General features: G+C 46.1%; 4 protein-coding genes across 5 annotated transcripts in view; 3 read left to right on the top strand and 1 right to left on the bottom strand.

Moving 5' to 3' along the window:
- The first annotated feature begins 1387 nt into the window (after positions 1 to 1387).
- LOC108164159 (AP-3 complex subunit delta) lies at positions 1388 to 12527 on the top strand. Of its 2 annotated transcripts, none has more exons than XM_017299769.2 (13): positions 1388 to 1656; positions 3467 to 3562; positions 4657 to 4785; positions 6078 to 6218; positions 6290 to 6419; positions 6492 to 6631; positions 8231 to 8304; positions 9102 to 9250; positions 9309 to 9985; positions 10057 to 10699; positions 10760 to 10921; positions 10988 to 11120; positions 11180 to 12527. In XM_017299769.2, exons 1-13 carry the CDS (start codon positions 1561 to 1563, stop codon positions 11796 to 11798), a joined length of 3189 nt encoding a protein of 1062 aa, XP_017155258.1. In that variant the 5' UTR covers positions 1388 to 1560; the 3' UTR covers positions 11799 to 12527. The 2 variants fall into 2 exon arrangements, with proteins under 2 accessions (XP_017155258.1, XP_033245864.1); XM_033389973.1 differs by lacking the exon at positions 8231 to 8304 and adding an exon at positions 6986 to 7059.
- A 1456-nt stretch (positions 12528 to 13983) lies between these two features.
- Positions 13984 to 19256, bottom strand: LOC108155109 (DNA topoisomerase 2-binding protein 1-A). Its single transcript, XM_017285747.2, has one exon. It carries the CDS (start codon positions 19131 to 19133, stop codon positions 14829 to 14831), a length of 4305 nt encoding a protein of 1434 aa, XP_017141236.1. The 5' UTR covers positions 19134 to 19256; the 3' UTR covers positions 13984 to 14828.
- A 77-nt stretch (positions 19257 to 19333) lies between these two features.
- Positions 19334 to 22389, top strand: LOC108155116 (E3 ubiquitin ligase Rnf157). Its single transcript, XM_017285759.2, has 3 exons — positions 19334 to 20751; positions 20813 to 21798; positions 21869 to 22389. The coding sequence occupies exons 1-3, from the start codon at positions 19484 to 19486 to the stop codon at positions 22036 to 22038; spliced, it is 2424 nt and encodes an 807-aa protein (XP_017141248.1). The 5' UTR covers positions 19334 to 19483; the 3' UTR covers positions 22039 to 22389.
- A 372-nt stretch (positions 22390 to 22761) lies between these two features.
- Positions 22762 to 23123, top strand: part of LOC108155125 (glutamine-dependent NAD(+) synthetase) — a 34695-nt gene continuing 34333 nt past the window's right edge. The window contains exon 1 of the mRNA XM_017285771.2: positions 22762 to 22923. The gene's annotated coding sequence lies outside the window, so the exon portion shown is untranslated. The remainder of the gene's footprint in view (positions 22924 to 23123) is intronic.

Raw genomic sequence — 23123 nt, 5'->3', positions numbered from 1 at the left:
TTGAAAATAAATCAATCCGAATCAATCTCAACCAGCGGTATATTTTTGAACTTATTAGCACGGAATTTGGTAACGGAACGCTAGATGGAACTAACTAACTTGGGAAATGATCGCTCTAAGCTTCATATATTAGCACAAAAAAAATTATACAGATAGTCCAATCCAGTTCGAAGAGATTTGTAATTTTGTACGCCAACTGAAGCGGTCGTTGAGCTTCAGTTTTTATAACGTGACGTCAGTCATATTTTGTCTTTGTCTTTAAAACCGTAAGTTCGATTCTTGTAATTTTTTGGTGAATATATACACCCATTACTATTGAATTAGAGAAATTTTTCAAAATTTTTCGTACGAATGTAGCGTAACGTCATAATGGAAGTGCCCTTATGTATATCTCTAATGTCTGCCTGCACAAGAGAACGTTTAACCCATTATAAGCCAGTGGGTATAAAAAAACACTCGACGAAAGTTATGAAATATGAAGAATTTTAGCGCAGCTCGGGTGAAAGATGTCGTTGAAATTTTGAAAGAGAATTTATAAATCTACAAGAAGAATTTACAGACAGAATTATTTTCCACGGTTAGGCTCAAGTTGTTGACCTGTTTTTTTAGAGGGCGGTTAGGTCGGATAAGCTCGTTTTTTTCAACGGTATATTTCCGAGGGTTAGACCGTATATCTTGTTAATAAATCCGCGGTCATACTGATTTTCTTGCCATTTTAGCCACACTCCTTGCATATTTGCATATTTTCATAGTTTTTTCTAGTATTTTTTAAAACGAGTTATGGACCTTCACCTCCCCGACCAAAGCACCAATGTATAAATCGTGCAGAAATGCTATTTAGATCCATTACCCAGGCCATACCGAATACTAATTCGTAATCTGCATCTAATTCCTAACCGTTTGCCATTAAAATTTCATCTTTTTCCAAAAAATATCAGAAAAAAGGAATGTAAAATGTGTGTCTTGGCGGTTTTCATACTGGCGCTTCCATGGAGCTTGTATGAAAAAACGGCAATGCCAGTTGGTTTAAAATACTCAAAAATACTACAAAATAGTATAAAACAGGAAACAAATTATCTGTGTGCTTTTTAAAAATATTCGCAATGCGTAGCTATAATCTGAATTGAGTCTTGACCTTGTTTAAACCTTATTTTATAAAAAACCCAATAAAGATGAGAACTTAAAAGTAGCTAGTCTTGTAGGAAAATGATTCGTCAATTGGAAAAAAATACGTGTTCAGGGTGAGGGTCCTAGCTAGAAATTCAACCGAATATTAAAATCGTTGAGTTCTTGAATACTTGAAAATATTACGGTATATTTTGAGGCTGAGACGTATTTTCGGTATATTTCTGAGGGTCAGACCGTATATCTTATCGATAAATCCTGTGATAAAATCACACTGTTTGCAAGTGCAGAAAAAAGAAAACAAAACAGAAAAAGACGGAAGAAGTGTGCTGCCGGTGACAGAATTGCGAATATATATATAATAAAATCAGTGTCTGCTACTGGCCCCACAATACAGCTAATATTGCAACCAAACGATAGCAGCACACCACGAATATGGCATTAAAAAAAGTGAAGGGAAATTTTGAGCGTATGTTTGATAAAAACTTAACAGATCTGGTGCGCGGCATAAGGAACAACAAGGATAATGAGGTAAGCCGTGGGTTTGTTGTTACTGCTCCAGTGCTTAAGTGCACCCACTCCCACTCCGCGCACATAATCCGGAGTCCTCTAATTACAACTTGCTAATTGGCTGACAAATTTCGTTTGCATTAAGGGAATTTTGTTAGAGTTTGTAAGAGTCGCGTACGTGTGCGTGTTTGTTGTATGTCTCATTGTGTATGTGTGTGCGTTGGCATCTGCCAACAATGCAAAAGGAAAAGAACATACATAGTCTCTCTTTCCCCCCCACAACAACTCCCGCCACTCAATTAGCGGCATTTCGCGTAGGCCCTAATGCTTTTATGTCAATTTCAGACCAATTTCACTTCACGGCAGCACTGGCCTGCCTTGGCTGATGGGTGGAAAAGGAGGTTGAATGATGGTAGGCCCGACGGCGCACGTTTTATCAAATATTTACTCATGTAAATTCCCCTAGAGAGAGCTTTGCTCTTGGTCCTTATCAGCTGTGCTGTGGCCCCCCTCTCGCACAGATGTTTGAATTTGTTCTGCTTGTGTGCATGTTTTCTCTTTGCTTTGCCTTTCCCCCGTCAGGATAGATAGTCTCTCTGATGGATCCACTAACTGTTCCTTAAGCTCTCTCCATCTCTTTCTCTCTCTCTGTTTGAACTTATTGCAATGCACTCACGTATGGTGTATGGTCTCTTTTCCTCTTTCTCCCGTTTTTTTTTTCTCTCGATGACGCCAACAATGTTTAAATTGGGGCGTAGTGAGAGGGACCTATGATTTATCCAGAGCAGGAATAAGACGGGCCTCAAAGCAACTTTTTGTCTATTTGTACTCGCAGATTTTGCATTTGTTTTGTTGGCCTCTTTGGCCTTCCCATTAATTTCATATTATACCCTTCAAAAGAGAGAGAGAGAGAAAGTATTATAATTTTGATGAGTTCTTTGCCTCCTAGAGCAGGAAGATCGGAAAAGATTGCCAAAGATAGGCCCATTCAAAGGATTTCAAATAAAGTGCGGTTTAATATTTATTTTCGTCTTACAGTCGAATACAATCGAAATTTTATAATATCGATCTGTATGGCTATGAAACCTTTGGTGCCCAGGATCACTCCTTGGCCAATCGTTATAAAGAACGCACAAAGGCATTCAGGAATTCCATGAACGGTGCCTGGTATTTGGTGGATGTGGCTTTTTTGGTATACGAGGAGCCTTGGGAAACACGAGTACGGAGTGCGGAAAGCACCTGTAGCTGGGAAAGCACCTGTAATTCCCGTAAAAACTGCGAGTTCTCTGTATCCGAATGAAGGGGAGAGGTGTCTTCTTTACAAGCCCATACCCATTTACTCAAAATTCTGAGCTCCACCTTTTTTCATGTGAAACCGAGGCTCGCCCCTCTGTTTGGAGTGTCCAATTGGCAGAAAAAAGCCTTTAAAAACGTAATGAATTGCAGTATCACGTAGAATAGACTAGTACATAAGAGTAGAGTAGAGCAGAGAATCCAATGATCGATCTTAAAGGGTATCAAAAGGTTCGGTCCCATGAATCTAGTCTTTCATTCTTATTTTCTGATTCCACGTCGTCGTCATGCTAGAAAGAGAGAGAGGGAGAGGGAGAAGAAATTCACAAATTGCTGATTTATGCCTTGGTATTTATATTAATTCATGTGTGTGTGTGTGTGTGTGTGTGTGTGTGTGTGTGTGTGTGTGTTTGGGGTGGTATTGAGGGGGTTGCACTGATAGCCCCCAAGAATATATTTCGGTTTTATTTTGCTGTCTTGCACATTTTTTCGGTGTACAATATATTATATTAAATATATGTACTTTTTTCTATTGCAGGCCAAATACATATCGACATGCATTGAGGAGATCAAACAGGAGCTGCGACAGGACAATATCAGCGTCAAATGCAATGCCGTGGCCAAGCTAACCTACGTAAGTCCTCCCAATCCACCTACCAAAAGGCGATTCAAGAGCCCTTCTCGTTCGAGTGTGGAATTAGCCAAAAAGAATGCCCTCGCATAATGTCTAAGCCTGGGCCCCATTCAAGGACCATCCATTCTGCACTTGAATTTTGCCACAAAACTGCCAGCAGGCACAATGCACTCCCGGCCATGAGGCAGAGGGCATGGGAAGGGACAGGGACCCATGGGGGGCCCTTGAATGCAAGTCCTCACAAGAAAGGCTTCGAAGTTCGCGTACCCTGGAAGGCTCACGTAGGCCTATATTGAAAATATTCTGGTTACAGCAAACTGTTTCCTGTTTCATTAACAGTTAATTAATCTGTATAAAAAAAGTTGGTAGCAATAAGAAATGTTAGGGCTATTCAGTTGAGATTTATTTGGGTGAAAAAATAATGCCCTCCTCTTGAAGGGTATTGTAGTGCAAGAAACAAGCGAGCGAATAGGTGGAAGATCAATAAAAAACAAAAAACAAAGCCTAGAAGAAGAGAACAAATACTGGGGTGAAAAGTTGGGGGGGGGGGGGGAGAGGGAGGGAAGAGCAAAACAACTGCAATACTTACAAGCAATGAAGAAAGCGCACTTCTCGATGCCCGACTGCTTTGATACCCTTTTGCAGATTGATTATTTATTTGAAACAACTTGGGCACAGATCTGGGGACTTGATCAAGAAGAAACAATCTGCAAAATGCAGATAAGAGATTTGAGTGGCGCGTAGAGTTCTAGTGAATGGAACTTCGACTACTCCGCGCCGGTCATCAAGGGTATCGAAAGGAGAATGAGGTGGTGAAGGATGAACAATGGTTGTAGAAAAAAGTTGGCAAAAACTAACAAGCCAGCAATACAGGAATGTTCCCCCACGAGAGAGAGAGAGAGAGAGGGAGGGAGAGAGAGAGAGGGAGAGGGTGAAGGTTGGGTGTGGGAGACAGATTTCTACGCTAACGAGTCCTTGAGCATATTCTTAAACACACACACACACGCACACGCACGCACACACACTCACACTCACATTCTGTATAAAAAAGATAAATAGAAAAATGTTAATATTTATTGATTTGCACTTGACAGATACAAATGCTGGGCTACGACATCTCCTGGGCAGGCTTCAACATCATCGAGGTGATGAGCTCGTCACGTTTCACCTGCAAGCGTATCGGCTATCTGGCAGCCAGTCAATGCTTTCATCCCGACAGCGAGGTAAGGCGATGTGTTCAATGAAGGATGAGGATACGTGACCAAGGAAGAGGGAGAGTTTGTGCTGAGTGGCATCCAGGGCACGTGAGATATTTAGTCGGAAGAAATTACCCAAGCGTATTAGCGTACATTGAATGTTATTGTAAAACAAAACAAATTTCTAAGAAATTTCTTGGCATCTACCGGGACTTCTTGGCTTCTCCAGGACAAGGAGGATATTCCAATGCCTGTGGCCACCTGTAAGCGCGCCTGTAAAGAAGCAATTCAAGCTCCTAACAGACAGCACGTGGCAATTAGTGCCACGATGTCGCATAACTTGGCAAACATGGCCGAACATAATTAGGAAGCGCACTTCTGAGCTCTGCAAGCTCATCAGAAAAAGGTACAGCGCCGCATGCGTTCCCTCACGGGACATTGGCTAGTAGGTATCCATGCAAACAGACTGGGTGCCCCCTACAATGATTTCAGCCATAGCTGTAGAGACGCGAAAGAGGAGACCGTGGAAAACCTGTTTTGCTCTGTGTCCAGCTCCCAGTAGAAAAATACTACAACACTTGGGCTCGACGTTTCAGAAATGTCCACAATATGTCCCAGAAGAATGTCCCAGCTTACGGTTGGGATAACTACCGACAACAGGTCTCACGACGGGGCCGGTTTGGGACGGGCTCCTAGCGAGTCTCCCCCAAAAAGGGATAAACATTCCATTTAATGCTGGTAAAGGTTTAAGGGATAGTGTTAAGTTAGTACCACAATCAGATCTATCATTGTGGTGTGCTCTAACGTGGTTGTAGCATTACCGCACCCTCTTGGGAACGGTTTTGCAGTTGTATCTGTTATAATCCTCAATGCTCCTGTGTCCGCGTTGAAATTTAGCAATCCAAAATCAGCCATTGATGATGTTACTGGCTAAGAGTCCCCCGTATCATTAATCAATATACTAGTATCTAATCAAGACACTAATACCTGATTAAGAAAAGTTTTATTCATTATAAATGTTATAAAAAATGTTAGACAGTCGCCGCAGACAGTGATTTCTACTGGTTTCCATTTTCCGTTCGCTTATGGCAAATTCGAACAGCAAATCAATGTCAGATCACACCAGAAGAGTAGGAAGGGTAAAGGCCTTCCTTAAGAGATTTAAAGAACTTCCTTCAAGGAATGTACAGGAAATAGATCACAGATCTAGAAATAGTTATGAGACGATCTCTAATCCTAATCCGAAATAGTTATACCCTGTTTAACAATACTCCTGATTCGAAATACTGCTACAAATAATGCGCCATCATTTTTTATAGCTGCTCATGCTGACGACGAACATGATACGCAAGGATCTCAATTCACAGAATCAGTATGACGCTGGTGTGGCGTTAAGCGGCCTAAGTTGTTTCATATCGCCCGATTTGTCCCGCGATCTGGCCAATGATATTATGACACTGGTAAGGAGGCGGTGCAGCAATCAACAAAGGGAAACCACTCAATGTTTATTTAATTTATTTTCCTCCATTAGATGAGCTCTACGAAACCCTATCTGCGCATGAAAGCCGTCCTAATGATGTATAAAGTATTTCTACGCTATCCCGAAGCACTGAGACCTGCCTTTCCAAAACTCAAAGAGAAACTGGAAGACCCCGATCCAGGTTCTGAATCCAAAAACAAATCCATTCACTCGTGATCCTCTTTATAATGGTGTTGTGTTTTCGGTTTTGCAGGTGTTCAATCCGCTGCCGTGAATGTCATTTGTGAATTAGCGCGTAAGAATCCAAAAAACTATTTACCTTTGGCGCCAATCTTCTTCAAGCTGATGACCACCTCGACCAACAATTGGATGCTGATCAAGATCATAAAGCTGGTGAGCGTCGTTTTAAACCACAACTCCTCCCCCTCCCCCCCCGATTATGTATCTTTCCCCTCCAATTCACAAGAGATTTATAATTTGGTATTACAAATATATTCTATTTGATAATTTCTTTTTGTGTTACATTTGTCCATGGACATTTTGCCATGTCCTTAAAATATACAAATGAACTCTTGTCTGAACGAAAACACGTTTAATTAACACTCCTCCTTCCCTCTGCTCCCCCTCCAACTGCCTACTCCAAACACCAAATAAAAATACAAACCAAAACCAATTAACAAAATGAAATATATATATATGTATGTATACAAAAATACAATCAAAAATACAAATTCAAATGAATTTTAGTTCGCGAGCCTCACGACTATTGAACCGGCGCTGGGACGCAAATTGACTCAGCCCCTAATCGAAATTATTTCCAGGTTTTTATCGGCGCGCTTTTATTTATTTATCTGAAAAATACAAAACGACAAATCCAGAAAAAAAAACCAGCACGCGCTTTGAGTTACTCCTTACGCATTTTACTATATATTTCCAATTTAGTTTATTGTTTTTTAGTTGGTTTATATCTTGTTTAAACGAAGGCCACACAGTTGTTGGTAAACTGATTTTAGTGTTGGTTTCCATTTCGTATCTCCTATGATTTGAAGGTGCAATTATTGCCAGGGCAGAGGCTCTGCCCTCTCTCCCTCCATTGATTGTCTCTCATCGATTACAATTGCTCCCAGCATCCATATCACACACACACCCACATGAGCGTCGTGATTGATTATTATTGTTAAGTTTTATGTATATTTGTATTGAATTATTCAAAATTTACGATGAAACACCCCACACCCCACACTCCACCCCACACATGAACGTACATTTGTTAAAAGCACCAAAAGATGTTTTACCCACGTTAATGAGCTCAATGGAAAGTATCAGATATCAAAGTCGAGATTATAGAACAAACCGATGTCAGAACCCTATCGGAGCCGAGAGAAGAGGCTGTGCTGATTCTGATGGGCCGAAGGGAAGAAACAACAAATAGCTTGGAGTCTCATTCTCTTCAAAATCTTTAACTTTTTGACTCACATGCGTCATTGATGTGTTCTATTATCTTTGGGTCACACTTGTGATTAGATTTACAATCAAAAACTGTTTGGAAAACATCTCAAAACTAACTCACTGCTATTCACATCAGCCACCTCTTATACATACCTTTTCGGCTTCATTTGCTTGATTTACCAACCAATCATTATGTATTTATTTTGCTAAGAAACCCAAGGCTAAGGCCCCTCCAAATACAGATCATACGAGTTTTCTGCATCATCATGAGAACTGCAAAGGACATACGGAAGTGATATGAAAAAGAAAACTATATACTTTTGAGACAGGTTTTAAATGGGGGGAAACCCCTTTTAGTGATTTGCTTATGATTTCCTTATTTATAGGTTTATAGGTTTTAGGTTTTAGTTTGATAGATTCTAGATTTGTCTAGTTTTAGTTCTAGTTTTAGTTGTGAAGAATAAGGAACTCTGTACTGTGTTTTTTGATTGTATGTAAAATTATAATTTGTTGCTTGTTTCTTTTTTCTCTTTGCATTTGCAGTTTGGCGCTTTAACTCCCTTAGAACCCCGGCTAGGAAAGAAATTAATAGAACCACTCACAAATCTAATTCATAGGCAAGTCTCTTAATTCATTCCAAAACAAAAAACAAAAAATTAAAAATTAAAAATATATATATGGAAAGGCGAACGCAAACAAAAAAAAAAAAAAAAAAGAAAGAAAGATGAACGAACGCTGCTCTGTCACTCTCTCCTTCTCTCGATGATTGATTGAATGATTATTTGATTCTGGCTTCTTATGTCCGTCGTTCCTCTATATGCATATGTGTACATATAACTCGTATCTTTAGCAAATATCCTTCAACTACAACCACATCCTGCTCTATTTTGTGTTTTGGTTTTGTTTGCTTGCCTCCGAGCACTTTTCCATTTGAGAGAACCCGAACCAACGAAGGAAAACAAAAAGATGGCTGTGTGTGTGTGTGTTAAAGCAGAAGCAAAGAAAATAAAAAATAAAGATTGCTGCTTCTATTGCTTATGCTGCTCTATGCTCTGTTTCTTCTATGTTCTCTGTTCTTCTTTTTTATGTGTTTTGCATTTGCTGCTGGCTTAAAATGTTATATGTACCACATATATTTTGTCTGTAGATTGATTGTCGTTGATTTGCTGTCGCTATTGCCATATTGCAATTTTTGCTGCTACTATTGTCGTTGTAGAAGTGCAATTTTTATACGCTTTAAACGCTGCTTACTCTTTAATACAAAATTCTTCTTTTCACCAAAAACCAAAAACAAACCAAAAACAAACCGAAAAACCAATCAAATCCAAACGAAATGAAACCACAAAAACAAACAAAAAAACAATCAACAAAAAAAAACCCCAACCACAACCACAACCACAAATCGAATCAACAGCACCTCGGCCATGAGTCTTTTGTATGAATGCATCAACACGGTGATAGCGGTCCTCATCAGCATCAGCAGTGGCATGCCCAACCACAGTGCCTCCATACAGCTTTGTGTCCAGAAGCTGCGCATACTCATCGAGGACTCGGACCAGAATTGTAAGTAAATGAGTCGTGGAAAGTACCCGCCCTAAAATACCTTACCCATTGCTTATAGTAAAATATCTGGGGCTGCTGGCCATGTCCAAGATCCTGAAGACCCATCCGAAGAGCGTGCAGGCGCACAAGGATCTAATATTGGCCTGCCTGGACGACAAGGATGAGTCAATACGGCTGCGCGCCTTGGATCTGCTCTATGGCATGGTCTCCAAGAAGAACCTCATGGAGATCGTCAAACGTCTGCTCGGCCATATGGAGCGGGCCGAAGGCTCTGCCTATCGCGATGAGCTGCTCTACAAGGTGATCGAGATCTGTGGCCAGAGTTCCTATTTGTATGTGACGAATTTCGAGTGGTATCTCACCGTCCTCGTTGAACTGATCCAACTGGAGGCGGGCTCACGGCACGGCCGACTGATTGCCGAACAGCTGCTGGATGTGGCCATACGTGTGCCGGTTGTCCGTCAGTTTGCTGTGAACGAGATGACCAATCTGCTGGACAGCTTCACTGTGTCGGCACAGAGTAATTCCATGTATGAGGTACTCTATGCGGCCGCCTGGATTGTTGGCGAGTTCGCCGGCGAGCTGGAGGATGCCGAGAAGACGTTGAACATACTGCTGCGTCCGCGACAGTTGCCCGGGCACATACAGGGTGTCTATGTGCAGAATGTGATTAAGTTGTTTGCCCGCCTGGCCACCACATGCCTGGAGCTCCAGGATCTACCAGGCATTGTTAGAGTGAGTGTCGAAGGCTCTCCTTTGCTCCCTCGATTGGTAGGAACTCACTTACTCACTCGAATCATTTGCAGCTCTGCGACCATGTCTTGGACAAGCTGCAGCACTTCAATGGCTCCAGCGACATTGAGGTTCAGGAGCGAGCCAGCTCTGCCTGCATGCTCATCGAAATGCTGCGCACCCAGCTGACAGCGACAGATGAATCCGCCATGGTCATGGAGACAGCGGAAAGCGGCATACCGCCGCTGGCCATCGAGATAGTTCAGGAGATGACGCTGCTTTTTGCTGGGGAACTGATACCAGTGGCACCCAAGGCACAGCGAAAGGTGCCGCTGCCAGATGGCCTCGATTTGGATGAATGGATCAATGCCCCGCCACCGGAAGACAATCCGAGCAGCTCCTCCTCCGAGCATGACAAGGAAGAGCTGTTTGTGAGTGCCGCCCAAGCGGGAGGGGGCACAGCGATGGGCCACGATGGCGGCCACGGTGGAGCGGGCAAGCGACGCAAAAGCCTAGAACTGACGCCCGAACAGATGGAGAGACAGCGCCTGGCCCGTCTCATCGAGCAGTCGAATAATCCGCATTACCTAAAGTCAACGAATGCCTCCGCCTCGGGAGGAGGGGCATCCAATGCGGATCAGTACGACAACATAGATGATATACCCATAACGGAGCTGCCACTGGACATGGATGGGGTGGCGGCACTACGTGTGGGCGGTAAGTGGACTGATCCCTGGATCTGAATCCCCTTTCTATCTCTTCTCGTCTTGCTCTTAGTGACCAAGCGCTCGGACAAGTATCTGCAGGATCAGCAGGCAGCGGCGGCCTTGCAAGGCGGCGGCGCCGGCAAAGATGGCAAAAAGAAGCATAAAAAGAGTAAAAAGAGCAAAAAGGGAAAAAACAAAGTGGCCTACAACAGCAGCTCCGAATCGGAAGGAGGTAAGTGAAGGCTCAACTCCTTGGGGCCGGTCTAATTGAATATTATTTTTGGTGCTTTCCCGATAGAACCAAAACCCTTGCACATTGTCAACACCACACTGGACATGCCCGAGGGCGTGTCGCTTTCAGACAGCGAGGATAAAGACGGCAAATACGATCCCAATGATCCACATAGAGCTTTAGATATTGAACTGGATATGTGAGTGTTTTGTATTGGAATCCTTAGATTCGTCAACTTTAATCGGTTGTCGTTTTCAGAACGGACTTTGAGGCGCCTGCGGCCAGCAGAACAGCGTCCAAAAAGTCCAAGGAGGGCAAAGAGAATCTCAAGGTGCCAGCGGAACCAGCCACGAACAGCACCTCCAAGAAGGAAAAGAAAAAGGACAAGGACAAGGACAGGACGAGGGAGCACAAGCGAGAGCGCAAGGCGCATACTCAGCCAGTGGTCGTCGATCTAATCGATGCCGATACACCCACGCCCAGTCCCAGGCATGCTCCTGCCGCCACCGCCACCCCCAACGCCAACGCCTCCAACAACAGCCTCAACACCAGCCTCAACACTTCATCAACTGTCCTTCCAGATGCAACAACCGAGGAGCATCACAAACAGCATAAAAAGAAGAGGAACAAGGAGAAAAACAAGGAGGCAGCAGCGTCAGTGGCGGAAGAGGCAACAGCAGCAAGCGGCAGCATCATCGATGTAGAGGATGATGCCAGCACGCTAGTGGCGTCCAAGACGCACAAGAAGAAACATAAAAAGGAGAAATCCCGACGAAAGGAAAAGAAGGAAGAATCAGAATCAGCAACCGCGTCCGCTTCGGCAGCCGACTATGAACAGCCACTGGGAATCTCAACGCCCAGCAAAGAGATTTTTTAATTTGTAAGATCTAAGTTCCATTATTATTATTATTATTATAATTATTATATACATATATGTATCTCCTGTATTCCATGAATTTTTTTTCTACTTTATTCTCACTTTTTCTTCCCATTTTTTGTTTAAAACTAAACAAGCAAATGCCTCCTAAACAAACAGAAAAAAAAAACTGAACAAATTATCGCTGCGATATAAAAACAAAAACAAAAACCAACATTGAACAAAACATTGAAAAATCTATATAAATACAAAAAACCATATATAAGAAATGAAACCTTATAAATATATAAAAAAAACTTGAGTATATAGAAATGTAATTTTAAAAACAAAAGAAAGAGCCGCCAGTCTGCCAATTAGCGGCTTAAAAGCAAAACAAAAAAACATGAAACAATTAGAAACAAGAAGCAAGAAACTGAAAAACTGAGAGAAAAACGATCAACTATACTACGTGTACTATCTATTTTTGATGAATTTGTAGCCTAGAGCATGCGATTCCATACCCCAACAAAAAAAAAAAACAAAATCATACAAATTTATATAGATATAAAAAAGAGACTTTTTTTTTAACAAAACACAAAGAAACATACACATAGAAAAGAACAAACGAAAACATAACTTGCATGGATTGTATAAAAAAAATGGACATGTAGAAACGTACTATATATAAAGAACATATGAATCAAATTTAAAAAGTAACTGCTATTTAAAAATATAACAATTAAATCGGAACAGAAGGAAGCTATGTGAAATTATAAATATATACATGCTACACACACACACACACACGTATATACATAAATAAATAATATATATATAAAAACGTTAAATAAAGGCAAAGTACAATTCAATTTGATATTCAGACATTGAATATTGCGCTCATCCGAAATTGCTGATTGGTGTTATGGACACATTGTCATGCGCTCGAATTCACAGATGATTCCGATGGCATTACTAAAGTGCAGATAAAGTGCAGCTACCTGGCATTAAGAACCATTGAACGGCTTGCTCATCGGCACGGATCAAGGTTCAAACCTGTTCCTAAAGTCCATTCGATCATTCGATTTATAATTCCAAATGACATCTTTCGGAGCAACAGAAATAATTCACAGTATTCCGGTAGTATTGCGGTGTGTGTATACATTTCTATTAGCCAACTTTAAATGTAATTTGTGTACAACTGATGCTAGAATTCTGTAATTCTAAGGGAACTAGTATCAGAAGACTCTATAGGTATTGGATTATTTAACATCCAGGAGCACTTTGAACTTTAAGCGAAAGGAAAAGAGCATTAACAGGTAGCTATTTCTAAAGCATATTTATGATATTCGCCAATGCTTTAAATATGTTGGATTAAGCTCAAATTGAAATCAACGAAAATTACCGGAGTGGAATACTTTTATCCAGAACATAGGACAGCACCGATCGATTTTGATGTTTGATGTCAGGACAAGTACTATTTAAGCCTCAGTAATCCTGGCTTTCACTAAGCCAAAAATACGCCATTGAAATGTTTAAACTAGTGCTCTCTTCGAAATCAAATGGTAATAATTGTGCATTATTTTCTCATTTGTAGCATCCGCTTGTGGCCAACCAAGCCCGTGCTTATTCATGGTGGCCCTTTGTTGTAAAAAATACGAAGGTCCTGCCAACCGCCAGGCAGCTGGAGAGTCTGGACAAGGAACTTGCGCTTAACCATGAGCAAGGTAGCTTCAGGGTAGACATAGTTAAGCGCGTGCTGACTGAAGCAATTATATGATGTCAAGAATTTTGGTATCCCGCTCATTTGTCAGGATCGGATGTGCTGAGCATAGCCGATGTGCCAGACCATCTCATAGAGTCAATACCCGTCGAAAAGGTATGTAGTGTTCTGCCCTCATCATTGAACAAATTATTCCCGAAGTCCATGAGGCATTGTACGAGAAGACGGGCCTCACGGCGGAGCCACAAGCTGTGGTGGCCGTGGTCCAATTGGGTTACACACTCAACGATCGCGTGGTTCACCCTGCCTTAGTGGGGGAGTCCAAGAGTGCCCTTTATTCCATCCAAATATCCAGTGCCAGATGCCAAATCTTATATTGAGAACCATCGCATCTTCCTCCTCAGGTTGAAATTAAAGGCTACTTTGGAATTTCTTTTTTTGGCCTGCTACGAATTCCACAAGTAAACCAATAAAACAAATTACATATTTACTTTATAATAGGACTTTGACTTTTCCTTTGAAAGATTTTCCAGTCTTAAGGGGCTTCTGTCATGCGCCTTTTCCTTGGCTCACCCGACTACTCTGCACTTCTGCCGTGAGTGTGAAAAGACTGACTATACTTCAAAATCACTGTTGCTTTTCAAGGTCATCCTTTGATCTATCCGGGGATCTCTAAGGGGATCCATTCATACTCTTCATTGTCGAGGATTTCTTTCCGGCACCGTTTCGTTACCTCTAGGTTTTTCCATTCCATTCCATACCATTTGGTCTCTTCGGCAGTCCCTAGTTCATGTGAGCCATTTTAATTGCTTAAAACTAGAAAAACTAGAAATATCATTATGTTCTTAACCAACAAGACAAGCCACACTTAGCCTCCCTCCTCCCGGCTCCTCCATCAAACACAAATGCCAGAAACTGTAGCACACTGTGGAGCGCATTCCGCATTCATTGAGCTTATAAAATAGGATCTTATAGTATAAAATACATCTAAAAGATAGGTTCGGATTGAAGTTCTTCATTGAAAATAGGTCAAATAATAGATACAAAAAGTAATATATCTAAAATCTATCTAAAATAGGTTCGTTTCGACTTTTTTCTTTGACAAGGGTATTCAAGGGTATTTTCCATAGCATTTACATCGTATCAAATCGATTGATTCGTGGCATAATGCTCCGCTGATTCCGACAGCTTTTACTTTCTTTTAGAAACATGAACGAGATATAACAAACGTGATGAAGCAGTGTTTAAATAGATAGAACAATTTAGCAAAAAAAGATACTGTAAGCTTAAGAGTAGGATACGATCAGTTTCAGTTTCAGTTCAATTACAGTCTACTTGACCACATATTTCTCCAGATTGGCTTCCCGACCATGCATCAGATAGTAGTTGATGGCCAATTGGGTGAAGATGCGCACCCCGCAGTGCTGCAAATGGGCCAAGTCCCTGGGCGCCAGCGGGGTCTTCTTGATGTCCACAAAACAATCGGTGGCTGTGGCCACCAGCGGATCTTGGGCAAACGGAGAGCGCGGCTCTAAAATGCAGGCCCCGCCAGCACGCAGTACATTCCGTATGGCCGCCCCACTGCGCTCATGAAGGCTGAGTATAACACGATGCTCGGAGTAGGCGCCACCGCCAGAGACACTCAGTTCCGTGCGCCAACGGTGTGCGGCCACAGCAATCACATCCTCTTCGGGGGCCAGAGTGGGCAGATTGAGGGCGCGCGGATTGCCCCACTCGTGCTGGGCCTCGTCCAGAAAGTGGCCCCGGGCATGGCACTGTTCTATATACTGGATATTGAGGATCCACTTCCCAGCTGCTATGCAGGCCAGCATTTTCTCGCCCCGATTCGGCCGCTCGCAGAGCAAATGCGTGCAGGCGTCGTCGTAGTTGACGAGATTGTCGCACAGCTTGCCGCCCAACTGCTGTATGCGGTCAATAAGCTCGGCTCGCTTCTCATCGTCGTCGCCGCAGGAGATGCTGAAGCAGGGTGTGCCCGCATGCTGCATTCGTGGCGAGTCCGAGGAACGCCTCTTGGCCGCATTGAATTCGGCTGGGTCGCGCCAGTCCACCATGTCCTCGGTGCCCAAAGCAAAGCCCTCCGACTCGAAGGGCTGCACAAACTGCACCTCGCTCTCGGCGGACTCCAGGTGACTGTCGTGGCTGCGCTTTAGGCTGTTCCGCCGGCTCTCGCAGTTCTTTAGGTAGTCCGTGATCTGCTTGACGTCCGGAGAGTTGTGGCGATTGAGGGGCTCTATTGCCGCCGTCGCCGCCCCCGCCCCCGCTGTGGTTGTCTCCTCAAAGCTGATTTTGTCAAAATTAATGGTGCTCTCGGCCGCTCCCACTGCTCCAGGACTCTGAGTGCTTGGCACGAATGGGGATCCCGATGCGGAAACACTAAGCAGCGACACAGACACTCGTGGCGGTGTCTTCTTGGCTGGACTTGGGGGTTTCGGCTTTGTTGTGGCTTTGGGTGTCTTCGGGGACCTCCTATCAAAGTTTATCTTTTGATTCTTCTGGATCGGCGGCTTTTGGTCCTCCTCCACGTCGTCGTAGTCAATGCCCAGCGTCTCGCAGGTTATCCGCATCACCCGCTTTCTGATCACCGATATGGGTGTGTCGGGCTGGATTTTGTGCGTGGGCAGGCGCCAGCGTCGCTCAAAATCATCGGCCATCCGCTGCTTAAACTCTGGCGTCAAGCAGAACTCGGGTATGCCCGGGGCCGGTCGTCGATTTTGGTGGCTCACCGGCGTACAGGCCTGCCTGCGAATGCGCTCCAGTTCGGGCGTTTGGTTCTCCCGCATCTCGCGTATGATCTGGCGCACACAGTCCTTGTTTTCGTCCGTGTCCAGGCGTTCGACAAACTCCTCCAAAAAGTTGAAATTGTACCCCTGGCTGTACACCTGGTTGATGGGGGTGTGTGGCGAATCTGGAGGGGATGGGGAGCCGCTGCTGCTCCCGCGCCGAACACCCGCCAGCTCAGAGACGCGACGATTGCGCAGCGGCGTTAGCTCTGGAGCAGGAACTAAAGGTACGACTGGAGGGGGAGCGGTTACGGGAACGGGAACGGGGATAGCTTCTGGCTGATTTTCAGCCTCTTCCACAGCCACAATGGAAATGGCTGACTGCTGCTGCTGATCCGTTTCCGACCCTTGGCGACGTGGTGTACGCAAATTGCTCTCTTTCAATCGCGGGGAAATCGAGGGAAAATCGGCTTGACTCTTGCCCACCAAATGATCGACATATGGGAGCTTCTCACCCGCCTGGGCGCACTGCACCAGCCAGGCGGACGTGACCACCGGATAGAGCCACTTGATGGCCCCCTCATACTTGGAGCCCTCGGCTGTGGGACACACCAGTAGGGGTTTCTCCTTCTTGATGAACGTCTTGTTGACCGAAGCACCCAGGAGTGTGGCCACCGAATTGATAAAGTCCCGCTCCAGACCCGCATAGAGGGACACCACAATGGTCATGCCCGTGAGGGGCTCTCGGCTGGCAGCGGACGGCACTGGCAGATGATAGTATTCGGCGGGCAGGAGCTTGTTCTGTTTCATGCAGCTCTCGAGGAACAGTTCGGTGACCACGTGACGCGCTCGTATGGGCAGACTGTCCGGCTCGAAGGTCACCTCAAAGCTAACAATGGCATAGTCCACCTCATCGGAGAAGCTGGCAGGGACCAGGAGACCCTGGGCAGCCTCGCATTCGCTCAGCATTTGGGTGTAGAACTCTGTGTTGAAGGACTCCTTGTGCACGTAGACAGAGACGCCAGTGAAATAGTCCAGTTTATCAAAGTCTATCGACAAAGTGCTGGCACTGAGATCTGGCAAGGGCAGGGCTCCAGCCACCGCTGATAGTCGTCTGCTGAGAGGAGCAGCGAGGGCCGGACGTACCTCCATTTGAGTGGAACTTGCTGCCGGATTGAGGAGCATGCTCACTTCTGGATTGGCCGCAGCTGTGGGCGGCAGCTGTGCCACTGGCTCTTGGTCCTGCGAATACTGATTAAGCAGCTCCACGTCCATATCCTGGGGCTTCTCCTGCTCTGGTTCTGGTTCCCCTTCGAATAGCTTCTTCTTGATGGGCAGCTGCGGCTGCTTGAAGCTGTGGTTCATCGATCGCAGTGTACGTTTGCTGGCGGGTGAGGCCACATCTGGCTCTCGGGTCTGCGGCAAGGAGGCCCGATGCACCACTTCGTTGACCAGACGACCAAAGCTTATGCTCTCCAGCAGCCAGTCCAGGCGCACTACATGAACGGTGCCCATGAGGCCATCTCGCTGCCATTGCCGGTACTCGGTGTCGTCCAGTTGGCCGACAATGATGTGGGATATGCCCTCGTTGGCCTCATCGTAGCGTGTGGCACCACATGTGTTCAGGATGCGATTGAGCTTCTCGCGCTCCTCCGTGCGAAAGCCGCTGAGGTAAACGCAACAGCCATCGAGGAGGGGCCCTGCCTTTTTGGCCTGACGCGGACAGATCTCGGCCAGAACTTGCTGGTAGCTCCGACTGCTACCGCTGCTGCTGGTTGTGGCCTGCTTCAGGAGATCCTTGGATGGGGAGCTGGCGGCCAGGCTGCTGAGCGTCTCATTCACGGTGGTCATGTCGCTGCACATGCGACGGGAGCCAGAGACAAAGCTAATCCTGGACAAATCCGACAGCTGGGTCTGGTCGCCCGGCCCTGTGCATGCCGCCGAGTGACGACTGCTGCTGCTCTTGGTGGGCGTGGAGACCTTCTTGACGGCGCGCACCTCGTAGTTTTTGGTGGGCAAGGCATACCCACGACTGTGGCTATCGAATATCCATTCGGGCAGCAGGACATCCTTCTTGAAGCGTATGGCCGCCTTGTACTTTTCGGTGTCCGTCTTGGACTGCTCGGTGATCACGATATCCACCACCTGAGAGCGAAAGGCGCGATGGTAGATCCCACCATTATCATTGACCAGACGCATCACCTGATCCTTGCGCGCCACATCGAGACCGCTGCACGTGATGTTCGCCCCAAAGAACGTGGGCAGGCGGTACTTGTCAAAGTCTGGATCTATGGCTCGAATGCTCTCCTTTTGCCGCTTGCGACTCTGATCCCAGACGTACTGCACCCAATCGACGTGCATCACGGGGACACCGTTCAGCGTGGCCTGCTCATATTTGTTGGACTTGATGGTGTTTGAGATGAGGTGGGTGGTGCGGTGGCCGAAGCTCTGGAAGTATACGCCGCCCATCCATTTGATCAGTTTGCTCAGCTCCTCCTTCTTTTGCGGTGTGATGCCGGTGGCAGAGACCAGCAGATCCCGCATGGCCGTCGTGTAGATGGCACTGCTGCCCAGCGGTATGGGCTCGTTGTGCCTCAGGCACGACACCAGGCAGGGCGGACCCAGTATCAGGGCTTTGGTCATTTGCAGTTGCTGAAAGAAATCGCCATCGAATTGGGCCAGCACGAAGACATCCTTTTTGGTTAGATTGCCGGCTGCTATCAGGGGATAGCCCTCGCTGGGCTTGATCTGGCGTATCTGGGTCTCGGCCAGCTGCTGGCCCATCAGCTCCAGTGCCGTCGTGAACTGCTCGAGGGTGTCCGGCTCATTGTTGTCGCTGGATTTCAGGTTGTTCACAAAATACGCGCAGATGGACTCATCCAGGCTCATCGTCATTTTGCTCGTTGCGTTCACTTCTGGTATTAAACAATTGTTTTTGTTTTTCGCAACGTTTTCACATACGCTATTTTGGCGCCCATTTGTTGTTGTCTTCAAGGCAGGGTCGCTTTGACTGTGATAGTGAAAAAACACTGCCTGATGCAACACCAAACACTCAGCCGATAGTGCTATCGATAAGTGCACTCTGTGTTATCGCACTTTGTTGCTCTGTAATCGCAATATTGAGGAGAGGAAAGCAAAGGAAAAGAAAAATAGTTCGGGAACAAACAATAAAATCAACATACGGACAGTCTATACGGGCTACAGTTTAGTGAAAAGCCAAGCCAACCCAACATCCTCACTCATAAATGGGCAACTTTGTGAGCAGGCAGAACGCGGCGGTCGAGGAAGCGGACCAGATACCCAACAATGCCTACAAATATCCGCCTCGAATGGGCAACTTCTTTGGCACTCACTTCATAATGGGCGGCGAGCGCTTCGACACGCCCCAACCGGAATCGTATCTGTTTGGTGAGAATGCGGATTTGAATTTCCTGGGCAATCGACCCACGGCCTTCCCCTATCCCCCGCCCCAGGCGAATGAGCCAACCAAGACCCTAAAGAGTCTGGTCAACATCCGCAAGGAGTCTGTGCGTTTTGTTCGTGTGCCAAATGACAAGAAACCGGACTGTGTGGATGCCGCCGCCAGCCCCATAAAGGAGAAACCCAAGCCGATAGAGATCCTGGATGATTTAGACAAGACGAATGTAACCATTGAGGATGTCGATGGGAATGTCCTCTGCTCCATGGGCCTGGGCGGTGGCAGCTCGGACTCTGTGGCCCCGCCACCGCCCTGCTGCTACAACATTGAGTTCACCTTCGATTCGGACGCCAAGTGTGCGATCACCGTGTACTATTTTGCCAGCGAGGAGGTCAGTCCCAGCGGCGTGACATTGGTGGCTCGCGAGGGCCTTACCTCGGAGACGTATCACTTTGACAAGGGCATCAATCAGAGCTTCTCGCAGCCGGGGCATGTGTTCAATCCCCAAGTGATACCCGAAGATGATTTCATTTACAATTCAGGCCGAGAGCAGTATCCCGTGGCCATACACTGTGTGGTGGAGGAAGGCAACGACGAGTGCCGCCAGTCGCACACGACCATCTGTGTGATCGACCATCACCCGGAGACGAACAGCTATGTGCTGCGGGCCCTCAAGCAGAAGATCTTTGTCGATGGGTTGTGCTATCTGCTGCAGGAGATCTATGGCATTGAGAACAAGGCAGTTAACAAGTCCTCCATTGACGAGGATATCGACGATCATGGCAGCGAGTGTGTCATATGCATGAGCGAAACCCGGGACACCCTCATCCTGCCCTGTCGCCATCTCTGTTTGTGCAACTCGTGCGCGGATTCGTTGCGCTATCAGGCCAACAATTGTCCCATCTGTCGGGCTCCGTTCCGGGCTCTGCTGCAGATACGGGCCGTGCAGAAAGGCATCAGCACTCATGTGCTGCATCAGAATACCCCGACATCGGCTGGCGGGGATGCGGCGCCCGTGGATGTGCCACCGGGATACGTCCCCGTTTCGCTAATTGAGGCACTCAATGGGCCACCACAGTATGTGGCCAGGGCCAGGTGAGAGTCAGAGCCATTCCGCCTCAAGAAACGACTGTTTAATCCTCCTTTTCTTTTGCAGGACAAGCGAGCATGACATTACAGACACCGCGGCCACTGTGGCCGCCTCCACAATGACCAGCAGCGACATCAAGGCCACCTCGCCCGTGAAGTCCAACAGCACGCGTCGTCCCAAGATCAAGAAGAATGCCTCAACGTGCACTTCGACCAGCGAGGTGGGGACCATCACCACCCCCCAAACAGTTGGCGGCACCTCTGTGGTGGAGATCGAAAGCGATCCCAAAAAGACCTCGGCCACGGCCACTTCTACCTCACCCACCACACTGGTGCAGGAGGAGGCCAAGCAGGACAAGCTGCAGATTGTGAATGAGCGTAAGTACCCCCCAGCCAGAGGAGCAGGGACAGGGACTGGATCGGGAGGTGATGCCTCTGCTGGCACCGATGACGATGTGGACAGCGAGAACGAGAAGCTTTCGCCATTGCTATCGCCGGGCAGCAAGAGCAGGAACCTCTCAAACAAGTCACTCAAGCAGGTTGTGGCCTGCCTGGAGGCGGACGATGCTGATAAGAAGGGCGGCAGCATCTCGGGAGCAGGTGGCGATAGTGGAGTGGCCAGCGATGAGACGAGCAGCAAGAAGAGCGGTGCCTCGCTCAAGCGAGCCAAGCCCAGGCCCGAGCTAACGAGCAGCAGCGGTGGGAGCGGTACGGCTGGCAGCTCCGCTGAACCGCCGGCCGATGATTCGGACTACTATACGCCCGAGGATACGCAGAACTCGATACTAAGTCCACTCTGTCCCACGGAGAAGGAGCGAGAGCGGGCTAAAAGCGGCGACCCGCTGTGCGGAGGAGCAGGCGGCGGCAATGCAAGTGGTGGCAACCGTGGCGGTGGCGTCGGGGGAGGCGGCACCCCGACCAGTGTGGTGGTGGGCTTTAGCAGTGCAATGAAGAAGAATCTACATAAGAAATCCACTTCGGTGGGCAACATGGTGGGCTCCGGCTCGGGCGCAGTTGTTGACTTGAAGTCCAACAATGTTAGCTCCCTGCCAGGTAGGATTTCCTCCCCTTTGCATAAAGGAAACTGTACCCCTTTAAATGATAATGTCTCAACCCGTTTCAGATATGCTGGATAGTCCGATTAGCGGCAATTCGGCATCCACACGCAGCTCCAGTGATAGCTACTCATCCAGCTCATCGACAAAGCAGTTGCTTAGCTCGAATCCAACCACAACGGCGGCCAACATCATTGTGGACGATAAGACGGCTCTGCAGAATGCAGTCAATGTCTGAGGCAAAACCAAAACTCAATTTTGGTTTTATATCTAAACGCTTGTTTATCCTTATTTATTTCTGTAGTATTGTAATATTTAGTTAAATCGAACGAACGCTGGCGACGAGTAGGAGGAAGAGCAGGAGAAGGGGAAGGGGAATAGGAAGAATGATGAATCGGCAGCAACCAGGAGGGACACTTAACCAGTATATAGACAGACACACACACAAACACACTTACCCCTACACTAACCCACATATGTCTAGCATGCATGTGTATGTAGTTTAATTAATGTAGAATAATGGCTTGGGTATATAACAACAATACAAAGAATAATAAATTGTGCTTTGGGCACAACATTCCAAAATTGATAACAAATCGTTTTTAGTTTTTAGTGATGGGACTGCTTCCAGCTGAGCAGTCGATTATACCCAAGACCAATATATTCCAAAATGATTGTGTAATTGATTTAAGAGTTTGCCCAGAGAATTTCCAGCTAATATTTTAGGGGTCTAATTATTAATTAAACACAATTTTCTATCAATTAGAGCTATGTCATTATGTCATGCTTGTTAGCTTTTTGCCAAATGGCTTTACTATCGAAACTTTGCGCTGGACAATATTTCAGTCCAGACTAAACAAATATTGTAATACTAATTATATTCGTTAAAATAAATAGTTAAATAAGCTTAACTTCTATCGATAACTATAGTGTCATAGGAGTTAGCTTTTTGCCCGGCATGCATGACCATCGAAAGTTCGCGCTGCCATCACTAGAGGTCACAATTGGGCAACATTTTGTTTACTTTCGCCAATATTTAAACATTTCAATCAGAGTTAATGAAATATAACGACTTCAGCTTGAATTGTGCATAAGTTTGAGCGGGCTGTGGTTCGGTGCTAAGGTATGTACAGTTACCAAATCTCAGTGTCCAGTACTACCTACCCCCCCACTCACGGGTCGTCCGGTCCTGCTAGTCTTGTTTTTTTGGGTTGCTTAATGGTATGTGCGTCTCTGCCGATTGCCGGACAAGTGCGTAATTGATTTTTTGTGGTCTAAATTATTTATTTAACCAGCAGCAACCCCCTACCACCTTTTATGAAG

Source organism: Drosophila miranda, chromosome XL (assembly GCF_003369915.1).
Source record: "Drosophila miranda strain MSH22 chromosome XL, D.miranda_PacBio2.1, whole genome shotgun sequence".
Classification (NCBI taxonomy): Eukaryota; Metazoa; Arthropoda; class Insecta; order Diptera; family Drosophilidae; genus Drosophila; species Drosophila miranda.
The sequence above is the reverse complement of the archived record's forward strand: the minus strand, read 5'-3'. Positions and strand labels throughout refer to the sequence as shown.

Bases quoted from the DNA above. Each gene is read 5' to 3' on its own strand.
- LOC108155109 (XM_017285747.2), bottom strand. From the start codon at position 19,133: ATGACGATGAGCCTGGATGAGTCCATCTGCGCGTATTTTGTGAACAAC.
- LOC108164159 (XM_017299769.2), top strand. From the start codon at position 1,561: ATGGCATTAAAAAAAGTGAAGGGAAATTTTGAGCGTATGTTTGATAAA. The intron at 8,305-9,101 runs GCAAGTCTCTTA...TCGAATCAACAG, and splicing joins CTCACAAATCTAATTCATAG to CACCTCGGCCATGAGTCTTT. The intron at 9,251-9,308 runs GTAAGTAAATGA...CATTGCTTATAG, and splicing joins CGAGGACTCGGACCAGAATT to TAAAATATCTGGGGCTGCTG.
- LOC108155116 (XM_017285759.2), top strand. From the start codon at position 19,484: ATGGGCAACTTTGTGAGCAGGCAGAACGCGGCGGTCGAGGAAGCGGAC. The intron at 20,752-20,812 runs GTGAGAGTCAGA...TTTCTTTTGCAG, and splicing joins CAGTATGTGGCCAGGGCCAG to GACAAGCGAGCATGACATTA. The intron at 21,799-21,868 runs GTAGGATTTCCT...AACCCGTTTCAG, and splicing joins CAATGTTAGCTCCCTGCCAG to ATATGCTGGATAGTCCGATT.